A 12,006-nucleotide genomic window follows, 5' to 3' on the forward strand; every position below is an offset into this window, starting at 1 on the left:
GTCTCTTACCGGAGTGCCTCGCTACACTGAAAGGCTCATTGTGCTTTTACTAGTATTGATCAGTTCCTCAGTCGGATCATGATGTATATAGCATATATATTACTGTATGAACATACTGTACTGTATGTTGATGTCCAGGTCTGGCCTGTCCTATATATGCAACCCAGTCAATGTTTTGTTCTGCAAATGACAAACAGTTACGAGCAAAATGTGGATTATAGGAAAAGGTACTATTGTGTTTTTGCCCTTGACACAGGTCTGGGAATACACACATGACCAAAAGTATATGGACACCTGCTCGTCGAACATCTCATTCCAAAATCATGGGCATTAATATGGAGTTGGTCCCGCCTTTGCTGCTATAACAGCCTCCACTCTTCTGTGAAGGCTTTCCACTAGATGCTGGAACATTGCTGCGGGGACTTGCTTCCATACAGCCACTAGAGCATTAGTAAGGTTGAGTATTGATGTTGGGCGATTAGGCCTGGCTCGCAGTCGGCGTTCCAATTAATCCCAAAGGTGTTCGATGGGGTTGAGGTAAGGGCTCTGTTCAGGCCAGTCAAGTTCTTCCACACCGATCTCGGCAAACCATTTCTGTATGGACCTCGCTTTGTGCACGGGGGCATTGTCATGCTGAAACAGGAAAGGGCCTTCACCAAACTGTTGCCACAAAGTTGGAAGCACAGAATCGTCTAAAATGTAATTGTATGCTGTCGTCTAGCCCGAACCATGAAAAACAGCCCCAGACCATTATTCCTTCTCCACCAAACTTTACAGTTGGTACTACGCATTTGGGCAGGCATTGTTCTCCTGGCATCCGCCAAACCCAGATTCGTCCTTCGGACTGCCAGATGGTGAAGCATGATTCATCACTCCAGAGAACGCGTTTCCACTGAGTCCAATGGCGGCGAGCTCTACACCCCTCCAGCTGACGCTTGGCATTGCGCATGGTGATTTTAGGCTTGTGTGCAGCTGCTCGGCCATGGAAACCCATTTCATTAAGCTCCCAACGAACAGTTCTTGTGCTGATGTTGCTTCCAGAGGCAGACGATTTTTACATGCTACGCGCTTCAGCACTCGCCGGTCCCGTTCTTTGAGCTTGTGTGGCCTACCACGTCGCGGCTGAGCCTTAGACGTTTCCACTTCACAATAACAGCACTTACAGTTGACCGGGCAGCTCTAGCAGGGCCGAAATTTGGCGAACTGACTTGTTGGAAAGGTGGCATCCTATGACGGTGCCACGTTGAAAGTTACTAAGCTCTTCAGTAAGGCCATTCTACTGCCAATGTTTATCTATGGAGATTGAATGGATGTGTGCTCGATTTTATACACCTGTCAGCAACGGGTGTGGCTGAAATTGCCGAATCCACTAATTTGAAGGGGTGTACACATACTTTGTATATATAGTGTAAGTAAATGAGTTCATTATCAATTCCCCTTGAGATGTTAAGGTATTGTGCAATTGATATGATAGAGAGAGAGCATAATAGGACTGTAGCCTCTCGCCGGTTGGCTGTTTGGGTTGACCCTCTCAAGGCGCTCGGCCATTCCCTGTCAGAGACACCAAATAATGAAGATTTCATAAAACTAAGAAAAAATATGGCCTGGCAATATAAGCCAAGTGTGCGGCGTAAAAATAAAATTAAATGACCTTTCACCTCTGTGTGTATTGATGGCTTTTAATGGCAGCAGGTGTTGTCAGAGGGATAGTTTGACATGGTGTAAATCAAAGCACAATTATGAGCTTGGACAACCACAGGCCGGGTTGGAGGGACAGTCAGCCCAGAGACCTTTTATTCCCTCTTCCTGCAACTTCTCCCTCTTATAACAATCACAGCTAGCGTGATTTAGGTGTGTGTTGGTCATCGAGGCGAAGCAAGAAATCTGGACCCTGCACTTCCTCATCTTTCTCCTTGTCTACGATATTGCCCGAGCCGTATCGGCTAGCAGCCTTCTCCAACAACTCCAAGGTCATTTCGGTCTGACAAACTACTGGGCAGGTTTTATAATGCAACGAGGCCTTGAACCAATATAAGCTGGGATTTTTACTGCTGACCTACCATACCAGCACATCATTATGCTTAATTGACCTGAGATGAAATGTAGTGTGAAATTTCAGCCCTAGGGTTTCTAGTCAACCTAAATGAATTACTCAACATTCACTTAAAAGCTCTGTGCACACACACACACATCATGGAAACACAACGTGCTTCATCATCCCCAACACTGCTCATCTGCTGCCTTTTAAAGGTGTCACTTCTCATCTCGACTGCACTAACTCTCCATGGAGACAAACACACTTGTCCACACACACTCACAGAAAAAGGCCAGTGTACACATACACAGGTATTCTATTAGGGTAAGAAAAACAAAGATATGAGGCACTAACACACACAGGGACAATTACATACTGCACCTTTATAAACTAATATGCTGGCACACTCTTCCACACAAGGTCTCTCTGCACACACACACCCTTGGAGCCAAGCGTGTCATTGGGAGGATGGTGGTGGTGGTGCACAGTGAAGCGTGTAGCGCATCCTCTGGGCTCTATTCCTCATTCACAGTGTGTGAGCTCTCCTGTGACCCTGTCTCTGTGAGTTTGATGAATGCTGCACGTCTGCCCTCCTGAACCACAGAGACTCTGTCTGAGGGCCCCACTGCCTGGAAAGTAATGGCCACTGTTCTACACTACTGGCACACACACACACACAGAAACACAGAAACACACAGCTGCTCACACTTTACACATAAGCATGCATAAATTAGGGAGTAGGCTACCCACACTTACCCACAAGCACTCGCTCATACACACTTGCACAGGCTCCAGACATACACACTCATGTACATTTATCCCACATATGTATGTAAAAATACCAATAAAGTTTTCATCTGGTTTACAAATGGGTTTGTGGATTGATGGCTGTTATTGTACTCCACTGGTGTGGTAACACTCCTCTTCTCCTGGCCTGGCCTCTGTTTGGATAGATATCTCCTCTAAATATTATTGCTGTTGTTATTACACCTAGATGGAGAGTACATTATCATGTAGATGGAGAGTACATTATCATCTAGATGGCGATTACATTCCATTCACTCCATTTTTACATGTCGTACAGCAGTGTAATGTCATTATTGTCAAACTAGCGTTATATGTACTGTCAGCCTGACACAGGCAGTGTAGAGGAACTCATCAGACACAGCTCTATTTCCGGCTGGCGTTAAGCCAGCCAATTGTCAAACGCATGCTCGTCCTGTTAAAGCCGGCACTCTTCTATTTTCAAACCCTAGTTGCAGGATTGGTAATTTACCTGTTTTATATGAGGTTGCTTGCGCTGAAGTGGGAGGCGTGGCAATATTTGAGGTGTGTCCTTAAAAACGTGCGCCAAAGTGACAATTTGGTGGGGACATTTAAGACCAACCGGCAGCAGAAGCGCAGCTTATCCAGCCGTGACGCACAGTGCCCATATGCACATGGAACAAGAGATATGTGCTCTTTGTGCCCGTAAACCTCGTATTTAGAAACATAAAAATCTGTTTTTTTCCCATTTCGTTTTCATTTTATTAAAAACCAAGCATAGCCTCCCCTCCTCTCAATTAAGGCAGTTTTTTTTGTCATACCCAATGCATTCGCCAAGTAGTCAAGACTATCTATAAAGGGTTTGGCTCGTGAGACCACTTTGAAATAAATCTTAAACCAAAGCCTAAAAGATCATGTAGGCTATATGCCCACCATGGAACGAGAGATGAGATAATCCGGTAACACTCGTATTTAGAAACGTTTAAGTTATTTTCCTGTAACAATTGCTTGTTTTCCATTTTGTTTTATTTAAAAACAAGCCCTTATAGGAGGCTCCACTTACCCTACTATAATCGAAGCTGGTTCAACAGCAATGCGTCTGGTGTCTTTCTTATCATGGCCATGCATTAGCCAAGGAGCCTATCCATAAAAGGTTTCTAAATGGTCTACTCCTGAGGTTTTTGCCAACATGCTTTTGCATTATTCACAATTCACATAAGCCTACCTGCAGTGCATACTCCAATCGGCTTGTATCCATCCCCATTTCCAAAGAGCGCCACTTGTCCGGTTACCAAAGACGCGCTCCTCCAAACATAGGCTATTCAAAATGTTCTGTCCTATAACCCCATATAAATGGTAGGCCAAGGCTATATCTTGCTTATTTAGAACGTGCCAATTGAATTGCATTGCGTAAAGGCCTATACTTGTTGAAGAAAATTACAACAATGTTAACTGTCAACACTCCAAACATATTGAGCACTGGATTTTTTAAATATTTTTTTATTGCTGCTATCACTCATTACTGTAGCCTATGCTTTTTAATCAACTGTAGTGAATTTCAAACACAGATTCAACCACAAAGACTATTGGTAGATGGGTAAAAATAAAAAAGCAGACATTTAAAATCCCTTTGAGCATGGTGAAGTTATTAATGACATTTTGGATGATGTATCAATACACCCAGTCACTACAAAGATACAAGCGTCCCAAAGATACAGGCGTCCTTCCTAACTTCAGTTACTCAGAGATTTCACCATGGTGACTTTAAAACAGAGTTTAATGGCTGTGAAAAGGAGAAAACTGAGGATGAATCAACAACATTGTAGTTACTCCACGATACTAACCTAAATGACAGAGTGAAATGATGGAAGCCTGTACAGAATAAACATATTCCAGAACATGCATCAAATCAAATCAAATGTATTTATGAAGCCCTTTTACATCAGCAGAAACCCAGCCTAAAACCACAAACGGCAAGCAATGCAGATGTAGAAGCATGGTAGCTAGGAAAAACTCCATAGAAAGGCAGGAACCCTGAAAGAAACCTAGAGTGGAACCAGGCAAATGCATCCTGTTTGCAGCAAAAACTGGTTAATTTGACCCAAAAATCGACCTAACTGTTTCTCAAAATTACTGTTAAGTAATACGGCAAATTAAGTTGATCATGCTTTGTGATGCACCCGTTTTTACGATGTTTTGGTCCACACAACATGTCACTGTCACCTACAGTAGAACCTGATGAACAACATGGGGGGAAACAATAAGCCACTGTCATGCTTTATTGTCCTACCAGATCCGCGATGAGAAGGTTCTAGCTATTGTATCCCTCTGACCTTCGACTCTTGTTGGATGTTGATGTCTGGTTTATCAGGTCCCAGGCTCCCATGGCTGTTATGATAATTTTTTACAAGTTAATTACAATTAGCTTTTTGCTTGAGCGCCATCTGTACCTGATAGAGCAAATCTAGTCGCACGTGCGGAAGTAAGCAGTCTGGCGCGAGAGACATATTGGGAGGGAAAATAAAGCAGACCCAGAAGTTCTGACTGAACACACATTTGATAGCCCCACGACGGTCCATTTACTTTGTGCTGTTATAATTTATGCTTTGAAATCCTGTGATTTCATTGGGGCAGTTCCCCACTCATAGCATATCTGGCAAAACAATCCAAGCAATGTTCACACGGCCTATGCGCCCGTGGAGGCGGAGCTGCTGCTGCTGGCAGTCACTGAAGGGCAGAGTAGTAACTGAACAGCTTCTTTTGAACAATATATTTTTGAAACAGGAAAACGTACACATTTACCGCACTTTTATGAGCATTTAAAACATAATCCATGAATTATATATATTATAAAATAAACACAAATGTTTTGACCAATCACAAGTGTGTATATATATATATATATATATATATATATATATATATATATATATATATATATATATATTTTAACCAATTACAAGTGGGGCGCCGCCCCTAACGCCTTAATGGGGGGCCGCTGTCCAGCCGAATTGGAGTTGATGACAACGTAAAGACTGTCAATAACCTACAGAACTTGAGACTAACGCATGCAGTATTAAGCCATGGAACGCCTTGATTGGCCAGTGAGTGGCCAAGCCCCTCGTCACACCTACAACTTGTTTATTCATCTAAACCCAGCCCTTTCACACTACCACCAGCTATTGCGTTCATAATAAGTTGTGAAATAAGTTGTGAAAATAGCAAAAATATTTCTGATACACCTCCGAACCTATAACGCTACCGCCAGAGCTTAGATTTACCATTGCGTTAGTTTTGTTAAAATACAGCCCACTTTCACAGGGCTGCCCAGATATCTGTCCGTTGCTCAGGGAGTCAGCAATGCAGGTGCCCCTGCTACCTGCTCATCTCCCAGATAATTAGTGTGTATAAGGAGCTGCTAATTGCACTTCTCACTAATGATTTATGGGATTTGGGAAGAGGGGGGAGATGGAGGGGGGAGCGGGGGTGTAAGTCGGTGCTGGTGCAGTCAGAGGTAGTGCAGCTGGGGGATGGGACATGATTGAAGACTGTTTGGATCCACTGTCAGCTTAGAGAGACAGAGCTCCACCCTCAGCAGCAGACTGGGGGCTGTGATAGGACAGGACAGGGATGGCTCTGGAATAGCAAGGCCAGGGACACACACATCAACACTGGTCAACTGTTCTCACACACATGCCTTTATGTACCACCACACTGTTCATGACACTTATACAGTATGGTGGTAAAGGCACAAATCCACACATCAAAAAAGGAGAGAAAGGAAGCTAACACATTTATCTGACACTTACTCATGCATACAGGAGCCACACACACTCACACTCTCATAGTTATTCACTCAGTGAGTGATGACTGACGCAGAGGATATTACTTGCTGTAATAAAAAATATCACCCTTTATTTATAACTACAGTGCCTTCAGAAAGTATTCAAACCCCTTGACTTATTCCACATTTTGTTGTTACAGCCTGAATAAATAAAAATGGATTACATTTGGGGGTTTTCTCACCCATCTACACACAATAAACCATAATGTCAAAATGAAAACATATATTGAAAATTATATACAGAAATCTAATTTACATAAGTATTCACACCCCTAAGTTAGAATCACCTTTGGCAGCAATTACAGCTGTGAGTCTTTCTGGTTAAGTCACTAAGAGCTTTGCACACCTGGATTGTACAATATTTGCCCATTTATTATTTTTAAAATTCTTCAAGCTCTGTTAAATTGGTTGTTGATCATTGCTAGACAACCATGTTTTCAAGTCTTGCCATAGACATTCAAGCAGATTTAACCCAAAACTGTAACTCAGCCACTCAGGAACATTCACTGTCTTCTTGGTAAGCAACTCCAATGTAGATTTGGCCTTGTTTTTTAGGTTATTGTCCTGCTGAAAGATGAATTCATATCCCAGTGTCTGTGCTTAGCTCCATCCTGTTTATTTTTTATCCTGAAAAACTCCCCAGTCCTTAACGATTACATGCATACCCATAACATGATTCAACCACCACTATGCTTGAAAATATGGTGAGTGGTACTCAGTAATGTGTTGTATTGGATTTGCCCCAAATATAACACTGTGTATTCAGGACAAAAAGTGAATTGCTTTGCCACATTTTTTGCAGTTTTACTTTAGTGCCTTGTGGAGTAACTACAATGTTGTTAATCAATCCTCAGTTTTCTCCTATCACAGCCATTAAACTCTATAACTTTTTAAAAGTCAACATTGGCCTCATGTGAAATCCCTGAGCGGTTTCCTTTCTCTCCGCCAACTGAGTTGGGAAGGACACCTGTATCTTTGTAGTGACTGGGTGCATTGATACACCATCCAAAGTGTAATTAATAACTTCACCATGCTCAAACGGATATTCAATGTCTGCTTTTTTTATTTTTACCCATCTACCAATGGTCTTTGTGGTTGAATCAGTGTTTGAAATTCACTACTCAACTGAGGGACCTTAACGATAATTGTATGTGTGAGGTACAGAGATATGAGGTAGTCATTCAAAAACAATGTTAAGCACTATTATTGTCCAATATATGTGACTTGTTAAGCTAATTTTTACTCCTGAACTTATTTAGGCTTGCCATAACAAAGGGATTGGATACTTATTGATTCAAGACATTTCAGCCTTTCATTTTTATTAATTAATAAAAAATAAAATCCACTTTGACATTACGGGGTATTGTGTGTAGGCCAGTGACACAATCTCAATTTAATCCATTTTAAATTTAGGCTGTAACACAACTACGTTTTGAAAAAGTCAAGGGGAGGAAATACTTTTTGTATGCACTGTATCTCTCTCTCCTCCTTTCATTCACCTCCTCCCCTCTCTCTCTTCCCAGTTTTTACAGTTTGACAGTGAGCTGTCCTGTTTCAAGGAACGGCTGCACGAGCTGGAGATCGCCTTTCCTCCCAGGTATGGAATCCTCTGTGTTTCCTTGTGAATCACTGTTTATATGAACCATACCTATTCAACTCAATCACTCCTGTTATTTAGGAAAATACATGTATATTATCGTACTTGTGCTCTTGGTTATTGGATTTCTTGTACCACTAAATACTGACTGATGTGGTTATTTAAAGAGGCAGTTCTTCCATATTGGTATGGTACAAGACACAATCAACACCAATTAAAACAATGAAGGTCTTCCAGAGCTGTAACTATCTATTACCCTGCACATTAATTGGTACCTGTATTGGTACCTACCTTTTATTGTCTATTGTCCTGTATATTACCTACTACCCCTGTCTATTACCCCTTAAAGTGCCTACTCTGCCCTTCACTATCATTGGCCATGAAATGGTGGGCCTACCCCTCATATCCTTCATCTCTCATTCTAACCATGTGCTAGTTACAGTCGGTAGTTACTTAGTTATCCAGGATTCAGTCAACGGTGTACAAAGATTGAGTTACTTTTTGGAAGGACTCATTCTATCCATTGGTAAGGTGTGTTATAAAAAGAAGTGGACTATACTACTAACCTTACTACAGCACCACGTCGCTGAAGAGCAGAGTAAATCAGCAGGTCACAAACAGGCTGATGTTTTGCTCCATTAATGGGATGGGGCCTTAACATTACTCAATCATCCCTCTTGGGCCAAATGGTTTTGTTTGTGCCAAATATATATTTAATGGTTATCAATTGTTTAGTATGATTGGATGTGCTTCTAAACTGCTCCCCTGGGTGTGTACGTGTGTGTGTGTGCGTTTGTGTGGTTGCATGCACGTGTATGTGTGTGTGTTCTTGCTTGTGTGTGAAGAGGACTGCATTGATATTCTGTCGCGGTGGGAGTTGGGGACCATGGAGAGGGGGTCCTACTCATCTCCTCTTCCTCAAACAAATGCGTTTGCAATTAGCCCTTTCAAAGCAGAGGGAGGGCAAACACACACGCGGCCTGCGTGGGAATATGTTTTGGCGGTGCCGCGATAATGGCGCTTGACCTTTGTCAGTTGTGACTCAATCAGTGCAGATAATGAAACGCTGTAATCAAACAATAATTACTTGATAAACTGCTCTAGTGGCGAGCGTGGAGCCGGACCGGTGGGGAGAGTGTGTGTGTGTGTGTGTGTCAAGGTCCTGCCAGTCACTGTTTTAAATTACTCCGTGTCTTAATCAGGGACCCCATTTACATCTCTTTGCATAAGTGACGTCTGGATTTATTGTCCTTTTACACTCAGTGACTTTTGCACCTATCTAGCCATAATATAATATTGAATCATCGTCTCCCTGCCGAGTGAATGAACAGGCTACTGTGAAAGAATACAAATGATTTTCACCTAATGGGGACATGATTAATCAAATTGATAAAACCTCGGCCATAAGCATATGAAAATATTTCATTCATTCTACTCAGTGTCTGATACAAGCCACAGTGTGTTAAGAGTAGAAATGGCATAGTTTATAACTTAAGCACCCTCTCCTCCCATTCACATAACACACACTTGCACCAACACATACACACTCCGCATACATACTTGTCCCCTCCCCTGTCAGATCATCCTTGTGCTCTATGAGCAATCAAGCACTCAATGATTGTTCTCCATCACATAGCCTGCTCCGGAACAGCCTTCACCATCTGTGAGGTTATTACTTCCCTAACACAAGCCACAGAGGCCCCTGCGCACACACACACACATACACACATGCTTGCTTACACTCAATCTATAAATCAATACTGTTCAATACTGTTTATTCTATAAATTAATCCTGCATGTGGAAGTCTATGTCCACCTGTGAAATCGAGTGGATAACCATAGCCTAGTTGTTGCTGAATTTGAGGTAATTTAGCATGTTGCCAGGGATAAAGATCTCATCAAACCCTCAATTATTTTGGTTTAGGGATCAGTGGTCTGTATTTTCAAAGCGTCTCAGAGTGGGAGTGCTGGTATAGGATCAGTTTAGCCTGTTTAGATAATAATGAGTAAGATTGTATGGACGGAGGGGGGGGGGGGGGGGGGGGGGGGGGGGCTGATCCAAGATCAGCACTTCTACTCTGAGACGCTTTATGAATACAGGGCCAGAGTGTGTGTATGACGTTGTGAAAATGTGTAACAGCGAAAAATGATGATCCCCTTTCACCTCCACCAGGCTGCAGTAAAAGCTCAATCACCCCAAACTGGAGGTTCCATTCCATTTTTAGAATAAGACACTATAGTGTTATTGAGACTATACATTATTTCAGTGTCTGTCCCATACGTTCTCGTGCATCGTGTTTGCATTTATGGAATTTGCTACAAGCTGTAGATTCATATCGCTCACCTTCAAGACATCGTCTGTCAAAGTTGGCCGTGACATGTCTAAGCACTCGGCCACAGGGGTGTGGAATTTCTCCGTAGCCCGCGAGAGTTGTACCTGGTGCCAGCCGGCTGCCGCACGCCGATAGGCTGAGGGGTATCCCATTCACACAGAAGCACACACACTCATACACACACAAGTATGGTAAAAAGCTATATCTGTTGCGAGTTTGGTAGTTGGGAGTGGGGCACAGTCTTTCAAGACGAGTTTATCAATTGGAAACCAATCACATGATAAAAATAGTTAGAGCCATCCATTCCCCACCCGCTCTTCTGAGCAATTTCAAGAAAGGTGCTAAGGTTAAGACTATCATCTTTGTAACAAATGACAGCATGGCCCCAAGACTCAAAATAACTGAATGGTAAACTTGAAATGGTACATTTCTGATTATGTTTGCTGGAATAGCATAGCTAAGGTAATCTCCCCAAAACATCCAAGGAGGCTGAGTAACTTGTGTTATTCATATATTTTGATTGATTTAGGAGAATGCTTTTAGTACTGCCCGTTATCTGATTTATTTGCTCTTTTTTTTGTCTAAGATCGATGCAAAAATGTAATATAAACCTGGAGCGGGAGAAATTCAGTGAACAATGAGAGAGTAGGGGAAGAATCTTTTTCCTGCTTTAACCAGATTACCCTGAATGGGCTCTGAGGGAGATGTTGAGTGACATCAGACAGACTGGGGTTCTAACTCCATCAATATACAGCCCCATGAGTCGACTACTCCAAAAAAAAGGGTGGAGGAAAGAGGGATAGAGAGAGTGGAAAGAGAGAAAGATGGGAAGACACTTGAGCTAGAAAGGATGGCTCCAGTCCCATGCGTCTGTGTTTGCCAAGTCTAGACAGGCCAGGGATGGGAGGAACAGAGAGTAGCAGAGAGGACTGGAGAGGGGCGAGAGGAGCAAAGCGGGCAGGGGGTCGCGAGGTGAGGAGGGCCAGGGTGTGCGAGGAGGAGGGCTGATAAACTGTTGTCTCTTCACCGTTTGGTGTTTAACAGGAAGCCAGGAGCGCCACGGGACCAACCATGGCACGTTAGCAGACATTTTCCAAACATGGCTGGTCTATGAGGATGGGCCGAAGTCTGACTTCCCCCTGGGAAAAGACACAGCGTTTACAATGCAGGCGGAAGAAAACCTTTAGAAAAACAGATTGCCCGTGCGGTTGCCCATCAGTTTAGGGGGGGAAATAGTATTTGGTCCAGTGACATAAATGGTGATCTGCCAATTCTCCAGGACATGCTCTCGAAAACACTTGTCTGTTCATATGCCCTGTGCCCTGCCTCAGAAAAGAAGAAAACAAGCTGCAGTTTAAACCAAGCAGCTGAATGCTAAGCATTATCTCAGTTTGATGGCCATGTTAGATTTTCCAGCAGTTCACCATTGGAT

General features: G+C 42.8%; 1 protein-coding gene across 1 annotated transcript in view; it reads left to right on the forward strand.

Moving 5' to 3' along the window:
• inpp5a (inositol polyphosphate-5-phosphatase A) overlaps positions 1-12,006 on the forward strand; it is a 228,484-nt gene that overhangs the window by 206,887 nt on the left and 9,591 nt on the right. The window contains exon 12 of the mRNA XM_084187952.1: positions 8,168-8,241. Coding sequence (XP_084044078.1) covers positions 8,168-8,241 — 74 coding nt within the window. The remainder of the gene's footprint in view (positions 1-8,167; positions 8,242-12,006) is intronic.

Source organism: Coregonus lavaretus (assembly GCF_964263955.1).
Source record: "Coregonus lavaretus genome assembly, chromosome: 1".
NCBI classification, from domain to species: domain Eukaryota; kingdom Metazoa; phylum Chordata; class Actinopteri; order Salmoniformes; family Salmonidae; genus Coregonus; species Coregonus lavaretus.